General features: G+C 43.8%; 4 protein-coding genes across 4 annotated transcripts; 2 read left to right on the top strand and 2 right to left on the bottom strand.

Moving 5' to 3' along the window:
• The first annotated feature begins 53 nt into the window (after positions 1 to 53).
• On the top strand, positions 54 to 7,251 carry LOC117142275 (solute carrier organic anion transporter family member 4A1). Its single transcript, XM_033306157.1, has 7 exons — positions 54 to 585; positions 3,577 to 3,899; positions 3,956 to 4,130; positions 5,049 to 5,151; positions 5,868 to 6,797; positions 6,868 to 7,056; positions 7,128 to 7,251. Exons 1-7 carry the CDS (start codon positions 351 to 353, stop codon positions 7,249 to 7,251), a joined length of 2,079 nt encoding a protein of 692 aa, XP_033162048.1. The 5' UTR covers positions 54 to 350.
• A 23-nt stretch (positions 7,252 to 7,274) lies between these two features.
• LOC117142268 (prolyl 4-hydroxylase subunit alpha-1) lies at positions 7,275 to 9,513 on the bottom strand. The gene is made up of 8 exons (XM_033306145.1): positions 9,293 to 9,513; positions 9,078 to 9,232; positions 8,806 to 8,956; positions 8,560 to 8,756; positions 7,985 to 8,505; positions 7,874 to 7,918; positions 7,648 to 7,813; positions 7,275 to 7,590 (listed from the first exon to the last, which is right to left on the bottom strand). The coding sequence occupies exons 1-8, from the start codon at positions 9,511 to 9,513 to the stop codon at positions 7,532 to 7,534; spliced, it is 1,515 nt and encodes a 504-aa protein (XP_033162036.1). The 3' UTR covers positions 7,275 to 7,531.
• A 1,479-nt stretch (positions 9,514 to 10,992) lies between these two features.
• LOC117146105 (igLON family member 5) lies at positions 10,993 to 15,644 on the top strand. The gene is made up of 6 exons (XM_033312090.1): positions 10,993 to 11,219; positions 14,349 to 14,592; positions 14,652 to 15,007; positions 15,061 to 15,342; positions 15,403 to 15,474; positions 15,531 to 15,644. Exons 1-6 carry the CDS (start codon positions 11,132 to 11,134, stop codon positions 15,620 to 15,622), a joined length of 1,134 nt encoding a protein of 377 aa, XP_033167981.1. The 5' UTR covers positions 10,993 to 11,131; the 3' UTR covers positions 15,623 to 15,644.
• On the bottom strand, positions 15,641 to 21,593 carry LOC117146097 (HD domain-containing protein 2). The gene is made up of 5 exons (XM_033312078.1): positions 21,349 to 21,593; positions 19,970 to 20,125; positions 19,323 to 19,820; positions 16,617 to 16,910; positions 15,641 to 16,555 (listed from the first exon to the last, which is right to left on the bottom strand). The coding sequence occupies exons 2-5, from the start codon at positions 20,042 to 20,044 to the stop codon at positions 16,256 to 16,258; spliced, it is 1,167 nt and encodes a 388-aa protein (XP_033167969.1). The 5' UTR covers positions 20,045 to 20,125; positions 21,349 to 21,593; the 3' UTR covers positions 15,641 to 16,255.
• Between the last annotated feature and the right edge of the window lie 320 nt (positions 21,594 to 21,913).

Genomic DNA, 21,913 nt, shown 5'->3' with positions numbered 1-21,913 from the left:
CCACAATTCCCCAGATAATACGGCTAACGAAAGCAGCGCCATGACAACTGTTGATAGGTGCGAATAAGCGAGTGGAGCGGAGCTGAATGAGTGGGTGGGCGGGTTGGTGTTTCATTCATGAATCCGAGATGTTCCGAGTGGGTGTCGGCACAGGCACACAGGCACAGCAGGGTGGTTTGGCTTCCTTCAACAGCGCGCTGTTAGCGACGAGTCCTTAACAGCAAAGTCGGCCTGAGCTGAGCTGCTGTTTGAATATCTGAGCTCAGTCAGTTTCCGGCCATCGTTCGGTGCGGATCGCAGTGGCATTCGTAACGCGTCTTGTTGTGCCGCACCAGAAAGTGAAAGAAACCATGTCGGAGGCTACCATTGAGCTGGACTCGAGCACCGCGGTGGCTCCCAAGTGCTCCAATGTGAACAACAACAATAGTGCCCGCTCCAGTCGAGTGGGCAGCGCCTCCTCCGGACCGGATTCGGATGCGGAGTGCCAGCGCTTCGGTTGGTGCGGCTGGAATCCGGCATGGCTTCAGCGCTTCTGCACCGCCAAGTGGGCTCTTTTCTGGCTCTGCTGGGGCGGTGCTCTCCAAGGTGATATATTTTCTCGTTCCGAATTGCTTACTTAATTCCATTAAATGGTTCGTCGCGCGAATTTTGCGCCCACGCTCGTTTGCTTCTTGAATTTTGTGGACAGCTTCTCGGTTAAACGGTTAACTTAATCATTGTTATCACAGTGGAGAAACAGAATTTTTAAATTTCAATTTTAAAAATGTAATAAATATAAAATTATCATTTGGATATGATCATAATTGAGGCTAAGACAGTAGACAATGATTATTTATATAATATGTGTAGAAACTCCTTTTACTTTTAAGGGCTTTAAAAGTCTTTAAGCCATATTGATAATCCAGAATAATTAAGAAAATCTTGGTTTACTTGTCCTGCTTGAAATAATATTTGCAAGGCAGACCCCGATCCACCTTTGCCATCTGGAGTATATTGAATCAACATGGCCATATTTTTCTTGATTACAAGACAAACTTTTGCCAAGAAAACTTTCAGCGAGCCTGTGTATCCGAGAAGTCTCGAGTTGGCCAAGACAATGCAATGCGAAGGCGATGAGGACATCCGCATCGCTTCATTAGCATCCTGGGCATTCTCAGGCTCGGCCAGCAGGACTGTGTGCAACAGATAAGAGCTCGCCCAGGGAGTTGGGCAAGGTGGTGAAGCCCGGCCGTAGCTCCTGTGAATGGAGGCGAATTAAAAATTAATAATGCCTGGAGCAGGCGGGGTACGGATGATGCTCTAGCCCGAGGATGCATTAACCTCAAAAAATCACCGCACTTTGAATAGTTTGAAAGAGCGCCTGGCAGTGTAAATGGACCTAGTTTAGCCAGCGATTTCCAAAGGATTTGGTTATGGGCGCCCCAGTCCCTTGAATATGGAATATGGCATTAGGTGGGGAGGCGTGATCCGGCGAGCGAGAGGGCAGCGGCATAAATCAAAACAATGTTAATCGCTGTTTACCCAACTCCAGATCTCCGGCTGAACCAAGCCGAAGCTGGTGCTGGTTGGTGCCCATGGCTACGGCTCAGCTTCGCCACCAGTTTTCCCACTCCTAATGGGTTCAAGCGGTTAATTAAAATTCGCCAATTTCACGAAAGCTGACGACACGTTTATGGCTGCTCCGGGGGATTAGGCTGTGTTCCAGCGATTGAATGAAATTTGCCAAAGTGCACTCGGCTCTACCACTTTTGGATGGCTGCCAGCGAGCACGGAGATGCAAACGTGAGGGAACACTATGCTAGAAGCCCAAGCTGATTCGATTATCATTCGGTTTTTCTTGAGGCTAATCCTTGAGGAAGTACTTGATCCATGGGCGGCAACCAAAGACCTACTTTTCTCAGCACTTGCGATACTCTGCTGCTTCAGTTTTTGAATAGTTCATAAGGATATTTAGGCTAAAAGGATTCTTTTTGCTCTGATCGGTTGAGCAGTGCTGCACGCGAACATCTCCGCCAGGATGCCGACCCAGTATTTATGCCTTGGTCGTGTGCTGTAAGCAAACTGAGTCCATCCATGTAGTTCTTGCAGCTCGAATGGCCTGCTGGCATCTGTTGCACTTGGCCGCTGGATGGGATGGGAGGGAATGGACTCCTGCTCCCGCCTCCGACTGACCCACGACGTGCGAAGGCTTCCGGTTGGATGTGGGTGACACAGAGTTGGAACAACCAGCCGGCCGCCCGTGGCTCGGCTTACGGATGCGGATGAGGCGGCACGTGACCGAAAATATTAATCAGTTGACACGGCATTAACATAAATCATCCGCAACAATTTTGGATGGTCGCGTTCCGCGCGCTCGTCGTGCATCCAGATCAAATGGTTTATTGTTGTTTTTATGGCTTCGAATTCAGCATTTTCCTATGGAAATGAGTAATTTAGTCGTATAATTCATATGCGTGAATTAGAAATGGCAGTTATGCGTAAGATGTGAACATGTGTATATTACGATTCTTGAGATCAATTTTGAGAAATGCATAAATCTTCAGATACAGATATGTCATTGTACTAATCAGTTAGTTCTACTCTTTAAATTTTTCGTAATTTGATGTAAATATCTTTACTGCTAATTAGGCAAACAGTTTGCATCCCTGTGCATCGCACGCATCCCAAGCAAAATGCATTGATGCACATGCAAAATCCAAGATTGTCACGTATCCAATAAAGCCGTCTACACTTCACTTTATACATCAAGTCAAAGGTCACATTCGCACTCCCACTCCCGAGTAAAACCTTCCCCGTCTCAAGGTTTCCATCGGGATCTATTAAATTATTGCACTTAGTGGGGTAAATGACTTGTAAGTGTCCCCATCCACTGGCAATATATCCACTGCTCCCTCTTACGAAGTTTCCTCCGCTTTCTAACACCTTTCCAGCCAAAGATGACCAGCAGACCTCTTCTTTCTGGCGATTATTGAAAAATAAATTGAATTTGTTGTAGAAAAAAGAAATATTCTAAGCAACAATGGACTAGCAGGTGGCGGGGAGGGCGGGCCCGCAACTAACAGATATTTATTTATGATAGAAAATTCGCCTAAGCCCTCAAAACCAATTTGTCGTGCAGATATTTAATTTATGACCCGCCCCCGTGGCACTCAATTCCCCTCCTTCCACTGTCAGCAGGACTACTTTCATCCTCACCCTTACGGTCTATTTTTTTGTGACAATCTGTTGATAGTCTGCCATGAAGTTACAACATACAACACCATGACATAACTCAGCACGGGGGATGATCCTTCAAGAAGGGTGCCGAAATTTTGAGCGAAAGGTGTCTTAGAGAAGAAATCTTGTCAATCTAAAGCTCCAATCCATCTGTGGATTAGCTTAGTTAACTTATTTAATAGCTTTGACCAATAAATCGGTAATTTATTGGTAATATATGTATGTTATGCCATCTTAAGCTTGCCCCAAAAAGCATGTTACACGGCTTTGTAATGGGAGAATGGCTCCACTTGGAGTTTTACCAAATGAGTATCTATCTATCTCCGTTACTAATGTTTGAAAGTTATCTTTTCCCTCCAGGTCTCATCGTGAACGGCCTGATCAACGTGTCCATCTCCACCATCGAGCGTCGCTTTGGACTCCGCTCCCGGCAGATGGGACTGGTGGCCAGTGGCTACGATTTGGCCTCATTCGCCTGCTTAGTGCCAGTTACCTACTACGGCGGACGACGTGGTGCCTCCAAGCCGCGCTTCATCGCCATCGGACTGATTGTGATGGGCATGGGATCGCTGGTCTTCCTGCTGCCCAACTTTTTGGTGGGCAACTACCGGGCCACCATTGCCGAGGCAAATGTGTGCGAGCCAACTGGATTGCCGTTCAACTCCAACTCCAGCCAGTCAATGGTAAGCACACACTTACCATGGCGACCTGCTCCGATTAACTCGCATATCCTTTGCAGACCGCTTGCGAACTGAACGCAATGGGGGAGGGGCAGGGCGAGAATCTGACCTGGACGGTGTGGCTCTTCCTGGCCGCCCAACTGCTCCACGGAGCCGGAGCATCGCCCCTCTTCACGCTGGGCGTCACATATATCGATGAGAACGTCTCAAAGAAGATGTCATCTGTTTACTTGGGTAAGTTGCAAACGACGCAGCCGTTGATAAGACGCGCCAAAACTTTTGTCTGCCGCAGTCGCACAACAAATGAAGTATGCACAAATACCCACACTTCTGGGCAGGATTCGGCTGGTGGTGTCCTGGTAGCGATATCAAAGTATCTGCTAGTTGCGCTCACACATGCATATTTATTTTTATTCGCCTTATTGCCAAACGACGTCGTCGGCTACAAAGGGAGTAAATACTATTTGCTATTTGTTCTCGCGCTCCCCGCCCAGCGTTCTCAGTTCGATCCCAATCCTGGCGAGGGTTCTCCGCTCCTTTCCCCCCTCGGTTGACCCAATTTTAAAGAGCCAGATTGTTGCTGACTCAGTCGAGACGCTGATCTGGGATGGGGGCCAGAGCCAGCGGCAGCTGAAATTTATTGCCTCTTAGTTAGGTTTATCGTGCCATCCGAAGACGACAGTGAAATTATCAAACCCGTCCAGCATCGCCGCTTTGCCTTCCTGGATATCGCTGTCTGGCATTGAGACAATTGAAATTCGCTTCATTCCGGCCGACTTGCTCCCCTTTTTGGGGCTGGTGGAGTTGCTCCAGGATGTGATTGCACGGTGCGTTTCAAAGATAAATAAATAAAGGCACAATCCGCCGATTGGCTACTCGCCCCTCAATAGTTCTGGCCACATCCAGCTAATAAACATATTGCATACTGGGCAAGATTATAGAAGCAATTATCTTTGATGTTGAAATATCATCCTATCCTTAAAACTTTGAAACGCACTGTAATACAGGAGTAGCAGTATCAAGTCCTTTCCCATGCAAAATAAAGATGTGACTAACTGATAATGATAATTGGAATAACTCCTGAATTCCTGACAAATTGCACATCCAATTGTTCGTTGAGTTAAAGTTTAATTGAGAGATTCGTTGTTGCAGGCATCTACTACACAATGGCCACCGTTGGACCAGCGATTGGCTACGTATTCGGTGGACAACTGCTGCTCATCTATACGGATTGGATGACCGTGGATCCCGTTCAGTAAGTGCATCTGATAAGCCCGCAATGATTGTTATTAATCGGGCGACTTAGCGCCAACGGATGAAAAAGGGAGTGCTGATGGAGATAAAGAGCAGGTGACTTTAATACCGGCCTTGGGGGAGTGGAGCATGGAGGGGGAATGGGAATGGGGGTTTCGATGCTGTGGAGCTTATTTGTTACCCGGCAACGGCAAATGCCACAAAGCACCTCGCCGTGTAAATATCTCCAGAGAGTAATAAAACAACATTCCCGCTGACAACGAGGAAATAAGGTGCGAATGAGAATGAGCATTTGTTTGATTCACCTTCACGGTGGGCCATTGGGTGGTTGGATGGCTGGGAATGGAGCAGAGTCGCACCAAAACCGAAACCCATCTACATCCCAATCCGGCCGGATTCAACCGCATGGCTTATTGTCAAGGTGATGCCATAAGTCATAATGTCTGCTCAACCTTAGCCCTCCAGTACGTAAATAATGTCGGGAACATGGAAATTTTGTTTATGATTTTGAACATGTTTACGAGTGGTTGGGCTTATATTTTTGAAGCCATTTTAACAAAATATGAATTGCCTCCAAGTTGGAACCATGATAGGTATAGCCATTTTGTTTGTATTCATTTCTTTGGCTTTTGATTTGAATACTTTAATCGATTTAAACTAATAATCACCTTAGTAAGCTAGATCCTTTATAATTGAGTCAATCTTGACCCCCTGCAGACTCAGCCTGACCAGCGACAGCAAGGTGTGGATTGGTGCCTGGTGGCTGGGCTTCATTTTTGCATCCGCCATTTGTCTGCTCATCGCCCTGCCCATATTCGGGTATCCCAAGTTGCTTCCCGGCGCGGAGAAGCTACAGCTGGAAAGGGTCTCGGAGGCACATGCCACCATATCGGAGGTGGATGACTCCAGTAAAGTGGTCAGGGGACTGCCACGTGCGGTGCTCAGCCTGCTGGCTAATCCCACCTTCTTTTTCCTGAACCTGGCCGGAGCCACGGAGGGTCTGGTGATAGCCGGATTCGCCGCCTTCCTGCCCAAGCAGATCGAGAATCAGTTCAGCATTTCGCCCATGTATTCGGCTTTGGTGATGGGTCTGATCACGGTGCCTGCTGGAGGCGGTGGCACCTTTCTCGGTGGCTACTTGGTCAAGAAATGGAATCTGGCTTGCAGGGGAATCATCAAGATGTGCCTGTTGGCCACCACAGTGGCAGCACTCTTTACCATCTGCTTCCTGGTCTCTTGCCCGAATCCGAAGTTCGCCGGCGTCACCACGGGCTATAAAATGCAGGCCAGTAGCGATTCTCCCGCCTTGGTGGCAAGCTGCAATTCCAACTGCGGCTGCAGTCGCACCAACTACGATCCCATCTGTGGCGTCGATGGCGTCATGTACTACAGTCCATGCTACGCAGGATGCGCTAAGGAGGATCACGCGAACAGCCAGAAGCGCTATCACAACTGCAGTTGCATCGAGCAAGTTGGTTGGGTGGACGAGGGCAGTCAGTCCTCGGAAGCCCCCCACTTCCGGCCTGATGCCACCAACCGGAAGTGCGAGTCCACGTGCCAGACCCTGCCTCTCTTCGTGGCGCTCTGCTTCATCCTGATGATCTTCACGTTTCTTGCCACCATGCCCGCGCTGTCGGCCACACTGAGGTAATAATTATTATTTATTAATAATTTATTAGTTATTTACTTTCAAATATCCATATCTTCTTGTTTGCAGATGTGTTCAGGATGATCAGCGATCCTTTGCGCTGGGTCTGCAGTGGATAAAGGTGCGACTACTGGGCACCATACCAGCTCCATTGATTTTCGGAGCCCTGATTGACGAGTCCTGCATTTTGTGGCAAGAGTCCTGCGACAAGGACGCCGGAGGAGCTTGTCTGGTCTACGATAATTTCTATATCAGCCGGTAAGTTCTATGGTCTTTACCTTCACAAACGTATTAAGTACTATAATTTCCCATAATTTCTATACTCGTAGATATATGTGGCTATTGGCGCTAATCTGCAAACTGGGATCCGTGGTCTTTTTTGCGTGCGCCTGGTGGTTTTACGTGCCACCCAGTAAGTCATCGAATGCAAATGGAAAGGAAGATGTCAATTGAGGGGATAATAACCATCGAACTGAAACTTATAATTATAATGACCCAGCCAGTCATTTGGCTCATATTGTGGCTCATCATAAGCTGGCTAGCATTTTTATTCGATTAGCTATGAACCTAAGAGATATTTTAACTTTACCAATGCGAATCTTATAAAAGATTCAGCTCATAATGCCACTTAAGATATTACCTAAGCTTTTCACAATATCATTTGCATTTAAAATAACAATAAAAGCTATCTGTGTAGATTTAGAAAAGTGAATCGTTTTAAAATTTGAATTCTTTACTTGTAGCAGGGCTTCTTGAACATCTGTTCGTAGTGCAACATGCTCTTGACTAGCACTAAAAAAAGGGATATTCTATTGTGAGAATCATCTTGAGAACTGAGATATTACCAACCCCATCGGCTGCCCACAATGGTGGGACAAACGGCGTGCCTGGTCAACGGATTTGGGTCACCATTATTGTGGAGGTTGTACCAAAAGAGAGCGGATCCTTTCTTCGGCTGAATAGCAAGTTGGGCGCCAGGGAAGATTGTGGCACCACCCACTGGAACGTCGGTTATCTAGAAGAGTTCAATTAGTTAAATAGTTCATTTTCTATAGAGTGTAATTTTTGAACTTACGTAGAACAAGAATGTCATTAGTCGATCACCTTCCTCAGTCAGTTCCTAATAGTTGTGTATGATCTAGCGACATTATAAATAATATACACTTATATGCAACAGGTTACTTGCCGGATGAAGCTTAATGTCCATGTAGTCACTGTGTTCTTGGAAATAACCACCAAGTCCATAATTGATTCTGGCCAGTGTGGTGGTATTGCCCACATCCAGGCCCGATATGTCTGCCATACGATTCACCAATGTTTTGTCCAACTTTCCGCCATCGTCGTCGGTGAGTTTGATGTGGAAGAGGCGATTCACCCGATCTGGAGTTGTATAGTTTGTGGTGGTGCCCAGAATCATCTCCTCTCGGGTTAAATTCGTCAACTGAGCTATCTCACTGTCATAGATCACGTCGTGATATAGCCAGATAAGTGGGTCTCTGCTAATCTCCTCCTCTTTCAGAGGAGCTATTCGCATAAATGGAGTGGTGGTGCTATTATAGCGACACACTAGTTGAGGTCCTGGTGGAAACTTTCCCTGGCAGCCCTGTTCTATTACAGTGGGCGGTTTCCTTGGCCTTAGATGCACCAATGAACTGTTCGGGTTTTGAGAGAGTTCCTTCAGATAGTCACTTAAGTTGGCAACGGAACCTGATGGTAAACAATTGTATATAAACACCAATATTATTGATTTTTTGAACTTGCCTTCTTGAAGCCGACTTATGACAAACATTTTTTCAAGCTCTTTTCTTTTTGGAGCATAGAATTTAAATGCAATATTATTATTTGGTTTGGTAAGGAGACTTAAAGATAGTCGATACCATTCAGCCGCACGTCTAAATTCTGATCTTTTGTACAAATAGTCTGCTAAAGCCAAGCAGTCGGAAGCTGACATGCGTGAACTATAGAATTGTTATTATTATTATCTAAGTTAAAACTAAGTTATCTTACCCTAGCTGTTGACCTGCCACATGACCCTGGGCCATATCCGATGACTTCAGGTCGTAGAAGTGTTCTATTCTATCCATTCCCATTAGGGCCTCTTCCATATCATTTGCGTTGGGTATACGATTGATTAGCTTATTCATTTCCCCGATATCCACTGCAAAATATTTAAATAAACCAATAGCCTGTGTTTCTTATTTTAGTGATAAAATACAAAAATGTACTTTTAGGTTCCCTTGAAATTGAGAAAACGGGCATCAATTGAATATAATCCACACCTTTTATGTTTCCTTGATCCCTTAAGTAAGCAATCAACTTGGGCCAATCTTCATGAGCCCGCCTTACAAGTCCAAAGGAACTTAGGGGATCAGACACATATTTATATCGGTCCACCTTGTGATCCAAATAATCCTGAGTTAAAGAATTAATAAGACTATGTGAAAGTTACGATGTCATTCTAGTTTTAAGAGAGCAATTAAAATATATATCATACATTGTGAGAGTTTTGATTTTTTGTTGCAGCAAGCTAACATAGTTGTTCAAATGCTCCATATAGGAGTTCTCAATCTCTCGAAGTTCAGACAGGGCTCGAATGGAATTTGAGTATATTACTTCCTGTACTGCATCATTTTCGGCTTTCTTTGCTTTGCAAACTGTGAATAGGAATAATAAAATCCAGTTCAGCATAGTATAATGAAATGCTCGTAGCAACATTTTGCTTCGAAATACTATATTTGTTCATTTCCTAACGAAGATTTTACATATTAAATTGATTTACACCGCTCATTCGTCAGACCTATTTTAAATGCTGCAGTGATTGGTACACTTAAGTTACACAGATACACTGTTTGTATATTTAGTTGAATATAATTTAGTATTTCCCTACCACTCCTCATGGATAATATTTCATGAGTGATTCGTGTTTCAAAAAATTGTTGTCAAGTCTCTTACTTCTTTTAACAGCGCTACACAACACTACAACTCTTAGTAAGGTTATACACCGCCATAATTTTATTGTTAGGTAACATCGGAGTTGTAACCCATTTCCGTTTGCTCCTTACAAAATTGGAATTCGAGTTTCTACACACTTAGCCAAGACACTTACTATTCAGGGAACTTGTAAGTATTTGTTTAAGTAAAAGTTAGGAAAGTTTATTTGGAAGGCTTTAAATATTAAGCAGAAACTATTTGAAATTATTACCAGATTTTTAAATATTATTGATTAATAATTATGTTAAGTCCATTATAATACGCATTAGTCGGGAATCATTTTAAACTAACTAACTTAAATCTATTTTAATAATCTGCATAACTAGTCAAGTCAGATACTCTAAAATCCGTTGGTTTATTTTGTTGATTATAAAAAAATATGATTCATCAATCGCGGGACTTCAAGATTGAATAAAAACACACTCAAATTTCAGCAAAATATTATTTAATTAAGACAGAGGCTCTGACTCAGAGGCCAGAATGTGGAAAAGAATTCATAAGAGCACCCAAGACGAGAGAAACTTGCATGGGCCAGCAAAAGATGTGCCCCTAGGGGAAACAACAATCAAGCAAATTCCACGTGCTTATTATGATTATTGTTATCGCTATTGAAAAGCGCTAATTGTGCGCAAATAGCGGTGCGAACTTATTGCCAACTTACCAAGAAGCTCACACATGCAAACCAAGCCAGTTGGAAGTGCAAGCATCGCAGAAAAGCGGAGGAGCAGCCAGGAATCCGGGGGATATGGGGGATACGGGTGAAAGTTGGGCAGAAGATGCGCGGCATTTCGGGGTTAATTAGAATGGTATTGGAGTTGGCTTTTATTCCCCGCCGCTCACCAAAAAACACCAATAATGTGTCACTTTCCCCCGGCAACATGTCGTATACTTCATATCGTCACGTGCATATGAAAATGTTACGTCGGGCGATTTATGAATGAAACATTTACTATTGCACAGCACCGTCTTTTGGCTGCCGGGCACCTTGACTACTACTGGCTATAACCATATACACTAGACCCGCTAGAACCATCCCAACCACCCACTCCCTTCGCAAGGCCGCAGGACACATGCGCAACGCCAGTGCCGCATTTGAATTTTGAATATGAGTTTTGACACTTGATTATCAGTTCGCGACCAGTTGTACGGGTGTGCGGACGTTTGGCCACGGCAATCGGCGGAAAAACTTCATCCGCAGAAGCGGAAAAAATACATTTGCGCTGTTGCGGCGGAAGTTGAACTTCGGCCATTTGGGCAGTGAAAGTGGCAGAGTAAAAAATTAAAGTGGGAAATCAGCAAATATTCAAAAGTTTCGCACCTTGGTTGCGGTTGAGTTTCGGCTATGGGAAGGCGGTTGCCCCCCAGCTTTTGGCTGCTGCTCCTGCAGTGCTTGTGCTTCAGCCAGGCCAGCTTCTCGGAGCTAAACAATTGTAAGTGGAACGGGGATGTGATTAGGATAAATAAAGGAAAGGATAAATATATCTGATTGCTAATAATTACATTAAAAAGCGATCTGCTTTGAGCTTGAAACGGACAATAGTTCGAAAATAGAGATTTACTTAAAATGAAATGCATAACCCATTAAATATTCAACTAAACATTTCATGATTTGTAAGGATAGGATTCCTCGATTAATATGCGGTTTTTTGAATGTTGTACAATTAAAAAGTAACCTGTCTACCAGCTGAACTTTTGTAACCCGCCAACCCGAAATTATGAACCAAAATGTGTACAGCTAATTGACTGCAAGCTATCTAAAGCCGGAGTGGTAGCGTATAAAATGGAAGGCAGCTGGTAATCGGAAGTCCAACGAGTCCATAAGTGAATAAACTGTGGCCAACATATTCCCCAGACGGGACAGACAGGATGGCAAGGATGGGGAAAGGGCGCGGGCAGAGGGGTTTCCGGTGGCGAGCTGCGAAAGAGTAACGAGGGGCAACTTCCGCTGGGGAAAATGTGCGCCGAAAAAAACAAAACAAATTTTCCTTGACTTTGGCGAGCCAAATGCGATAAATATATCAAAATTCGACAAAATTCGCATTTAAATCAATGTGCCAGATGCAAAGTAAACATAAATATTGGCAGGCCAGCCGCAGCGTGCGATAAGAAAGTGAGAAGTGGCTCAAAGGAGTGACGATGCACCGCACGATGTTCCGTTCCAACCGCCCAACCCACTACCTCCCATCACCACCCCCCGCACAGCGGGCAGGCAGACAGGCAGTCGCGGAAAGGCGACGTTTTCCCACTTCCTATTGCACTCGGCGATATTTTCCTTTCTTTCTTTTTTCCATTCCTGGCCAGCGGTTTCTGCCGCTGAAGTGCCGCGTTTTTTTGGGTGGCGGTTGCGGGTGTGGAACTGCCACTGCAGTGGGTTATTTCGCAGTTCTTACTTCACTTTTGGCAGACATTGCGTGCTGATTGCGATTGTGATTCCTTTCGCCGGCAGACAGCTGGAGTGTCTAGCAGGAGACAGGACATTCACTTTCCGTTTCAAGTTCAAGTGGCGTGGGGAAAGGACGCGGACGGATTTGCAGCGACTTCGCGGGGAAATGGCGGCTTAAGTCCTGGCCCAGCGCTTCAGGCGATTCCAGCGATGCAAGTCGTGCAAGAAAACAGGAAAATATATTTAACAACTCATAGTCAATTTCCCCATAAAATGTGGCAACAACAAAAGTTAAATGCTAAATTACGTTACCTTGCAGACATAAATAAACGAAGAAAAGTTTAACTAAAAGAGCTATATATACACACATGTATGAATACACTCAGAATAATTTAAAAAGTAGAAATCAAAAGCAAGATATATTGTTATAAGATAATAATATTGATATCGTTCCATATGGATAGTTATGTTAATGCTTTTATAATTTATTTCATAAGTTATTTTGCAACTGATAAAAACCAAACGTTGACGCAAACATTTTATTAAAACTTTTGTTTTATTTTAATATTAGTTCTTTGGATTATTATACTTTTTTTCCCAGTGAAAAGTGCGATGTGTTTTATGGCTTAAAAAGTCCCTTTCTTCGGAATGTTTCAATATGCAAACATGCAATAGCCAAATTGCAATACCAACAAAAACAGAAACCATATCAACTGGAGGCAGTCAAACAATGGCGCCTCGTTCCCCACATTTGGAGCAACTGAAGGCGGAGCCCTCGGACTCGGACTCCAAAATAAAAAGCGCCCAACTTGCGGCCAGACCCAAACATAATCGCAAATTATAGGCTCTATGGCATGGCATCCGTAGGCTCCCCAATTTGATGCTAGTTTGGTGGATACCACCCCCTCCCCACAAAACGCAATCAATTCGTGAGGGGAGGGGGGGCGGCGGGTAAATATAAAGGTGTAGCACAGCTTTTTACAATTTTCCAGGTACCAGCACCTGCTGCCACACACACACACACACACACATTCCGCGCTCTATTAGATTTTTGCATTTTTTCGGGTTATTATTTGGTCATAATTGTAATTTAGGCGTTTGCTGGAGCAGGAACAGGAGCTGGAACTGGATTCCCCGTCTCCTGGCGGCCACACAGTCGTGCTACTTGTTAGGCATGTGATGTGATTTCTTCCATTACTCCTGCCTCCAGCCCATTGTTGTGCTTTTCGATGGTGTGGGTGGGTTCGGTTTGCGGTCGGAACTCTGGTGGTTAGATTGGCTGACGGCAACTGTCGAAGTCCTGCGGTCGGCCACCTTGACTCAAAATTATTGCGATGGGACTCGAGTTGGCCGAATCAACAGCACGCCGGAAAGGAGTAGTTTGAGTTCATAGTGTGTTTATTCCATTATTTACGATAAAATCAAAACATAACTATGCCGCTGTTCAATATTATGTATGTGCATGAAGTAGCATTTTTGAATAAAAGTACTCAGAAAAGAAACCAAAAACAAGTCATAGTTTTAGGATGATGTTGAAAACTATTGGTGAACATTACTATGTTTCTATATATATATATAGAAACAAAAAACATATTTCCCTCTTGCCTCTTTTTTAAATTAATGGTTATACTGATTTAAAAATATCTTTAATTTAATTGCTTAGTTAGTCTTACACTTTGTTAGTTTTGAAGCTACTTTATTTCGCCAGTAAGTAGCTAACATCTCTATAGGACACCTAATTTATCTAATTGTTGGATTATCTGCCGCTGTCTCGGCCTAATGTTAACCTCAAGAAATTTATGGCCATTAAACAATTTTAAATATCGTTGACCATTTCGGTGGCCATCTGGCAACAAACTAGGCCTAGGCTGCGTTGACATTCTGCAGAGACAGGCAAAAATGTGCGAGGAAAAGAAATGAAATAATTATCCTGATATTTGTGGATTAGAAAAGCTGCACATAAAAAAAGGTTATTTTTTAATTGAATTAAATGCTTGGCGTCTGAGTTCCATTAAATGTGGCAATACAGCAAATGCCAGTGCCTCACATTTGCAAGCCCCATAAACCACCCCAAAAGCCACCCAGCAGTTGTATATCGTCGCCCCATTTAGCGCCCTAATGATGAAAGCCATAAATGCCAAACCGTTGGGCTTGGTGCCACCATCTTCCCTTGCAGCGGATCCGAAGTTCAGCGGTCCCATCAACAACTCAACAGTTCCCGTGGGACGGGATGCCCTGCTCACGTGCGTTGTCCACGACCTGGTTAGCTTCAAGGTGGCCTGGCTGCGAGTGGACACGCAGACGATACTGAGCATCCAGAACCACGTCATCACCAAGAACCATCGCATCTCCATCTCCCACACGGAGCATCGCATCTGGCAGCTGAAAATACGCGATGTTCAGGAATCGGATCGCGGATGGTGAGTGAAAGTATCTGTCAGATAGATGGACCATCTTCTTCTACTACCGATTCCCGTAGGTACATGTGCCAAATCAACACGGATCCGATGAAGAGCCAAATGGGCTACCTGGACGTGGTGGTGCCGCCAGACATTGTAGACTATCAAACCAGTCAGGATGTGGTTCGTTCCACGGGGCAGAACGTAACACTCACTTGCAGTGCCACGGGAGTGCCCATGCCCACCATCACCTGGCGTCGCGAGGAAGCGACTCCGATCCTGATTTCAGACGACGGCGATCGGGAAGTGTTTAGCGTAGAGGGTCAAAATCTCACCCTGTGGCAGGTGCAGCGCTCCCAAATGGGCGCCTATCTCTGCATCGCCTCCAACGGAGTGCCACCCACAGTGAGCAAACGCGTCATGCTGGTGGTGAACTGTAAGTGAGAAAAGAGACTTGTATTCAATCTCTAATTCTGTGTTATCTTGCAGTTGCGCCCACGATCTGGACACGCTACGATACCATCTACGTGGGCCTGGGCCAGAAGCTGACGCTGGAGTGCATCACAGAATCGCAGCCGGCATCGGTGAACTTCTGGCTGAGGGATTCGCAATTGCTGCAAGGAGGTTCCTACGAGTCGGTCTCAGTGGACCACGTCTTCCGGATCGTGATGCGGATCACCCTGCGTCCGATAACGAAAAGAGATTTTGGGGAGTACATATGCAGGGCAAAGAATGCGATGGGTCAGACAGATCGGATTATAACCGTGCACCGTAAGTCAGATTACATTTCGATTACTTAGTCCCTTAGATGTAACAACCTTTGACCACCAGATAAGGCGAAGAAGCATGGTCAACACTCGCATCAAACATCCGCCCGCGAAAGTCAGTTCATTGTCATCGAAGGTTTGTTTGCACTAAATAGAGTGGCGATAAAGATAACTAGCTAGATCTCATTTCAGAATACATCGCGAATGTGTCTGATAAGAGCTGCAGTTTCCAACCGCTTTGGATAATGTTTCTATGTTTCGTCAATAAAGTGTCACTTTTGTGAGCAATCAAACAATGGGTATTTGTCTTTTGGCCACGTCTAATGAGTGACTGCATCTTTATATTGCCTAATTCACAATGTTATATTAATAATAATTTTGGTGACAATTGTTCGATTCAAGGGTAAAAGTAACGCACGTGTGAACAAACTATTAAAAAAATCAATTCATTTGATTTTGATTCTGATCTTTCGTTTTGATTTTTACGTTCGGTTGGCTGAATAAAATTGCTTTAGGACAACATTTACAATAATTATGATCATTATACTTTTTTTAAAATAGTCTACAATTCGTTTAAGTTATTTACAATTGGGTTCCTTAGTCAGATCAATTGAATATATGGATAGAATTCGATCCGCAACTTTACGCTTAACTTAGAGGAAATCGAACTAAGGAGACGTGTTCAACAGGTGTGTTTGTCCACATTAATATTTAGCTACTTCCCATCGGTTGCATCTGTTCCGTTTCTTTCGCAATAAATTAGTGAGTTAAGAATTAGATCTAGCTATGAGCGTGTCGAGGTAGGCTTAACAGTTTGTTAGTTGGATTGGCTTACAAATTAAGAGCGTGGTGGTTTGTATGTGAGGATGTGTTCATGTGTTCATGTGCTAGCCTAAGACGGGTTCCTAGAATAACGCTCAACTCGAGCCGTCGTGCCCGTTAGCAAGTTTCGAGGATCTCTCCATGCTAGGCACCTCGATGGCCGGCGGCGGTGTGGCGCCCTTTTCCTTGGCCAGGACATCCCTCTGTTCGTAGATCTCGTTGACCAGCTTCTTCACAAACGGATGGTTGAACTTGCCCTCCGTTGAGTCGAAGAACTCCTGGTGCTTCAGAAGGCAATTGTCCCGCTTCTCGTACTCGAACGCCTGCATGACCATATCCAGGCGATCCAAATCCTTGACGAACTTGCTCTCGGCAGTCTGCCCATGCTCGTATTCCTGCAATTCGAATTACATAAATACGCTTCCCACAAGGAGCAAACTTGGCTTAGTAACGCACCTCAAACAGCTCCATAATGCGTTTGCCACGCGGCTCGATCAGCTTGCAGATATCTTCCATCGCCTTGAACTCCATGGCTCGCTTATCGTCCTTGGAAATCCCGCAGAACGGCGTTATGTCACCCACCAAACTCTCTGCCAAATCGTGTACCAGCGCCAGTTCCATGCAGCGAATCTGGTTGAGTCCCTCACTGCCATCGAGCAGAAAGGTTAGCATGCTCATCCTGTACATGTGACCCGAAATCGATTCGCAGTCGTTGACATCACGCAGCACCCATCCGGTGCGTTTTGTGTGCTGCAAGAGAAATGGAAACACAGCGGGTTAGCGAATTTATAATATACAGTGACTATTCTTAGATAAGACAAGATACGTTTTAACAAAATGCAATGCTTTCGTACTCAATACCTTCATGTATATTTCACGAACAAGAGTTTCTTTAATATTTAAGCTATTGTTATCCTTCCTCGTTTCTAAGATTGCTTGTTCCTGTTCTCAGTCTCACATAATATCCCTCCTGCCACTTTGATTAATTAAAAACACGACGCGAATTCGGTGACATCGTTGCCGGCTGGGCTCGTTGCACACATCAAGGCTGTGGCCCCATGCCCCAGACCTTCAACCCAAGCCTGCCAGCGAGGGTGGTTTGAGACTGTTGCTATTTGATCAATAAAGGTTGTATTTATAGACCCAACCGGTGGTTGGGAGAACAAGGTCCAAAAGACATTGCAGGCCCATTGCCACCGACATTCGTTCATTTTCGTAGTTGCTAATGCTAAAAGTTGCCTTACTTCTGATATTATTGCTTCATAAAACTGCAAGAAGCCACAATTCCGCTGCAATCACATACGGCCGTGTCTTATCGGGCTTATTGATTAGCTGGTCCGATCAATTTGTAGGCACGTAATGAATTATGCACCTTATCTGATTGCTTTGCTTTTTCTATGAGCTCACACACTGCAGTTATTATTATTGGTATATATAAGTTCATATTAACTTTATTAGTAATAAAGCTTTATAGAGAATGTGAGTTATAGTGATGCGTTGATTAATTTATATGTTGCAGGTTAAAGTAAGATAGGCCCACTTTCATAGATGTATATATATATTAACTAAAATCGTAAAAACCTCGCTAAGAAAAATATTTATTGGTGCTTCGTGTAAACTAATAACAATGCGACTAATTCCTCGAAAACAAAACAAAGCAGTACATATAGAATATAGAAATGTATCCCATCACTTTGCTCAGTTTGGAAAACATCTAGTATATATTGTTGTCCCCAACAAACCCCCAACTGCCCTTGTGCCGCTCCGTCAGCTCTAGAAGATAGCGTCTATAATTTGAAGGCCAAGATCAAAGTCACGGGTTGCCTACTTTTTCGCTGCCTTTGCACGCTCTATATGCAATCGGATATAGAATAGAAAATTTAGGAACCTGACGTTCCGTAAGATTCGTTGTGGCTTATTCAAGTTCCTCGCCCGCCTTACGTCAATGCTGACGATACATTATTGTTCACGGGGCTCGAGCTGAAAATTCATAGCGAATCCAAAACATTTAGGAAAAAAAACCAAGCAAAATATGCCTTCTCACGTGAGCAATTTGAAAATTTAGCTAGAGTGCTTCGTATACCTACTGCATTTTTTTTGCGGAGATTAGACGACTCACACAATCAGCTCACTTAAGTGACATTTTCACCCATGGACGACGGGGCAGCTGCTCGAATTACAAAACGATTCACTTTCTGCAGCTTGTCGATAGGAAATCAAGCCCCGTGCCAGGGATTTTCGTCATTTTGTGGATGGGTTGAACTGTTCCGATTAGATAAAAGTTGAGCTAAGGGTTCCAGAACGTGCGAAACTCTGGACTTTTGAGCTGTTTGTTTTGCTTTTGCCAGTTTATATCTATCTATAAAGATACATTTTTATATGGGTTGACTTTGTAAAATGTCTGAGCTTCTGTCGCACATATAAGATAGGTTATACAATTGACAGAAAATAGCAAAAAATGGATTTTAATTCAAAATGAATTAAAGCAGAACATTTTTGACTGCATATACGCAAACACACTTATATATTAGATATATTTGGCAATCGACTATAGAAATTCGTTCAAGGGGGACAAGAGCGAGGTTGTCGCTGACATTATACAATACTTTCGCAGATATACTAAACAAAATAGAAAAGTGAAAAACGAAAGAGTGCAGACGAAACAGAATTGATTCTACAAAACGTAAATAAATACATCTTTGCGTTCTATTTGCGTTGGCTTGCGTTCATTTGTTTATTTTCTGTTTGCTATCTGGTTTTACTTGAGATCGCGGTTTTGCAGAAATAATTTGATAAGCAATTTGTTTATTTCCAGAGGGTTTCGTAATAAAATACTGATGTGGATGGAAAGGTTGAGTCGGGTTTCAATTTAAAAATCCCAAAGGAAATTGCTCAGACATATAAATAAAGAACATACTAAATAAATAAACTTTTTCCATTTTTCTGATCACTGAATAGCTCTAATATTAGTTATTAGCATTAAGAGCCAAATAAACAATAACATTTTGTTAGAGTAAATGTTATCCCTTTGAAGTGCAAGGTTCTGTAGCAACCAGTTGGTGGCAAAATCAAAACACGCAGGACTTCGGGAAAAATCGATGCGAGCATATGACGACGCGCTAGTGGAGCGGGAAAAAACGCAGGTAAACCAGTTCCACATACCTTCAGGTTGCCGATGAGCTCCATGAACTGAAGTATCTCGCCGAGGCCGGAGCTGAAGCAGGGCTTCTTGCCGGCACTGGCCGATGCGGAGGCCACCTCGTGGCAGGATGCGCCTAGTCCGGGCGTCTCCTCCACATCGCCGCCGCCCGCGCTGGCTGTGATTTCATCCGGTTTCTGCGACTGCAGAGGCTCGGCTGCTAGCGATGACATGGCGAACTTGGTGGCGGTCTGCTGCTGCTGCTGTTGCTGCGAGGACTTGGCACTGGTCTGTCCCTTGGCTGACTGCGTGTGGATGTGGCGCTGGATGTCCTGGCTGCGCTGCTGAAGTAACCGTCTGGCTAAGTGGTGTGCTGTGAAATTCTGGCCGTGCGCCGACTCCAAATCCGACTCTGATTCACCGTGACTGCGACCGTCCGTGTGCGATGGCGAACCGTGACTGCTGCTGTCGCCGAACTTCGCTTGACTAGAGTGCTTTGTGGCAGACGCTGTGGCTGTGCACTGAAAAAATAAGTGGGTTATTCAAATCTAGCATTCTAATACTAACTGATGAATTTATGAAAGCAATACAAAATCGAATCTTGTATCCAGTTTAAGCAAATATGCATGCACATTTTTTACTTTAATTACACATTAAACTAATTTTTTACCAGTGTCTTTGTGGCTCCTGACGTCACGCCGATTGCTGTCGCTCGGAGCAACTGCTGTAGTTGTAGTGAGAACATCGCGACCACAAATGAGATCAAATTCAGATCGTGGGCCACAAATTTGTAGCCTGAGTCAAACACGTGATGTGCAAGTGGCGTCTGTAGGTGAGAAAGGGAGGGAAATACATAGTCGTAAGTGTTGTTGTCATAAGCAACATTTCGGAACAGTTTTATCGCATGCGATTAATTTGACTGAGAAAATGGGAAATAAAGTGTCATGGGATAAACTTTTATTTACGTTTGTGTTGATTTATGGAAATATGCATATTTAGGCACAATAAAAATCTATCTAACTGAAGCAGTTGATCTGTATGAATGATCAGTATGCTAATGCTAGATTTGATCAGTATGAAATTCACTGCCGTTAATTAACATCATTAAAATGCCAAACAAGCAATATATTGTATAAAATTTAAAGTATTAACACTTCTAACACTTTCCTCTTAAATAAGCTGATGCAATGTATATTATGCACACAACCAGACACTTCGCACAAAACGAGGCAATTAAAAATTATTTATTTATTGCAAAACACAATGTCGAAAATGATATTGCTTTTTAAATTTTATAGATCGTCCAAAGTGCAATCGATGGGCAAAAACAATTAGCTTCTTATCAGCTGTCGGCACTTTTCTTCCCAGACTCTCATATAAACATAAACATGAATATGTCTGTACATATGTAAGTATGTTGGTACAGTTCGGTTCAAAACAATAACACTAAAATATTACAAAGGATTTAACAGGAACTCCAAGCAATCACAAGAATTTAGTTCGATTTAATTATTATTAAAATACACACATTAAAACGAACTAATTTTTAAACAAATATAAATTTATATATTTGAGTTTGCACTGGAAATGGCTGAAACACACTATTGCGCACTATTGTTACCGCCGCAGCTGTTTCTCTGATGCACGTGTGTGTGTGTGTGTAGTTCGGCTACCTGGGTGCAAGAAGTTCCGTTAGAACAGGGGCAGCGAATAAATAGGAAGCGATGCCGAGAATTGACAGTCAGCTCAAGGTGAAGGCGTTCGATCGCGGGGAGGGGCGATTCGTGGCGGTACGTGGTGTGCGTTGTGTGGCACGTAAGCACCGTTAGTCGTTGCAATGTTGACGACTATGAGCTGCGCCCGCCGATGGGAAACTGAAATGCTTTCTTTTGATTCGGCAACGCGACCGCCGCGGACACAGCGCTTGTAATTAGGAATATAAATATATCGCTAAGCTAATATAGATACCATCGCACATACGCCCACATACACACACACCGCACACGCGCACATTTACAACAACAAAACGAAATAGTTAGAATTACTAACGGAATTTATGCAACAGCCCAACAATCTGCATTCTGCATCACCAAGCGCTGTGCATCGTGCTGCGATGAATATTTTTAATTTAATGCACCAATCCACTCGGTCTCTCGCCCGCCGACGGGCAAATAAACAATGTTGCGCGCTCTTTTATTCAACTGTGTTGGCTTTTCGCAGCAGTTGCACAATTGTCTTTTTTCGGTTACACTTTTCGTTATTCTGCCCGCGAGCAGCTGTTCCGGTCGGTGTGACCAAGTCTCGGCAAAATGCCATACAGCAGCGGCGGTCAGCTGGTTGCTTGAGTTATCAGGGCTGGGAAAACCAAAATCCGTGGTTTCACTCCGAGTCGTACTGTATTGGTGGTGAACGTGGATGAAAAGTTTTTGCAGGTCTGGCAGCGCCCTGAATTTCACACTGAACTAAAAAATGGCGAGTAAAGTAGTTAAAATTAAAGAAAGTTGTGTTTAAATGGCGAAAATAGATTCTTGTTTGAATTGTGAACAGGAAGTAAATATTTGTAATGATTTATTTTTAGGACTTCGATTGGACCTCTAAATCCGCAGAGATTTCT

The sequence above is a fragment of the Drosophila mauritiana genome, chromosome 2L (genome assembly GCF_004382145.1).
Source record: "Drosophila mauritiana strain mau12 chromosome 2L, ASM438214v1, whole genome shotgun sequence".
Lineage (NCBI taxonomy): Eukaryota > Metazoa > Arthropoda > Insecta > Diptera > Drosophilidae > Drosophila > Drosophila mauritiana.
Note: the sequence above shows the minus strand (reverse complement) of the source record. Positions and strands in the feature narration are given on the sequence as shown.

Excerpts from the sequence above, each read along its gene's own strand:
- LOC117142268 (XM_033306145.1), bottom strand. The coding sequence starts at position 9,513 with ATGTTGCTACGAGCATTTCATTATACTATGCTGAACTGGATTTTATTA. Across the intron at positions 8,957-9,077 it reads GGATCAAGGAAACATAAAAG|TGGATATCGGGGAAATGAAT; the intron begins GTGTGGATTATA and ends AATATTTTGCAG. Across the intron at positions 8,506-8,559 it reads CATAAGTCGGCTTCAAGAAG|GTTCCGTTGCCAACTTAAGT; the intron begins GCAAGTTCAAAA and ends GTTTACCATCAG.
- LOC117146105 (XM_033312090.1), top strand. The coding sequence starts at position 11,132 with ATGGGAAGGCGGTTGCCCCCCAGCTTTTGGCTGCTGCTCCTGCAGTGC. Across the intron at positions 11,220-14,348 it reads CTTCTCGGAGCTAAACAATT|CGGATCCGAAGTTCAGCGGT; the intron begins GTAAGTGGAACG and ends CTTCCCTTGCAG. Across the intron at positions 15,008-15,060 it reads CGTCATGCTGGTGGTGAACT|TTGCGCCCACGATCTGGACA; the intron begins GTAAGTGAGAAA and ends GTTATCTTGCAG.
- LOC117146097 (XM_033312078.1), bottom strand. The coding sequence starts at position 20,044 with ATGTTCTCACTACAACTACAGCAGTTGCTCCGAGCGACAGCAATCGGC. Across the intron at positions 19,821-19,969 it reads CAGGAGCCACAAAGACACTG|TGCACAGCCACAGCGTCTGC; the intron begins GTAAAAAATTAG and ends TTATTTTTTCAG. Across the intron at positions 16,911-19,322 it reads AGCTCATCGGCAACCTGAAG|CACACAAAACGCACCGGATG; the intron begins GTATGTGGAACT and ends TTTCTCTTGCAG.
- LOC117142275 (XM_033306157.1), top strand. The coding sequence starts at position 351 with ATGTCGGAGGCTACCATTGAGCTGGACTCGAGCACCGCGGTGGCTCCC. Across the intron at positions 4,131-5,048 it reads GATGTCATCTGTTTACTTGG|GCATCTACTACACAATGGCC; the intron begins GTAAGTTGCAAA and ends TCGTTGTTGCAG. Across the intron at positions 6,798-6,867 it reads GCGCTGTCGGCCACACTGAG|ATGTGTTCAGGATGATCAGC; the intron begins GTAATAATTATT and ends TCTTGTTTGCAG.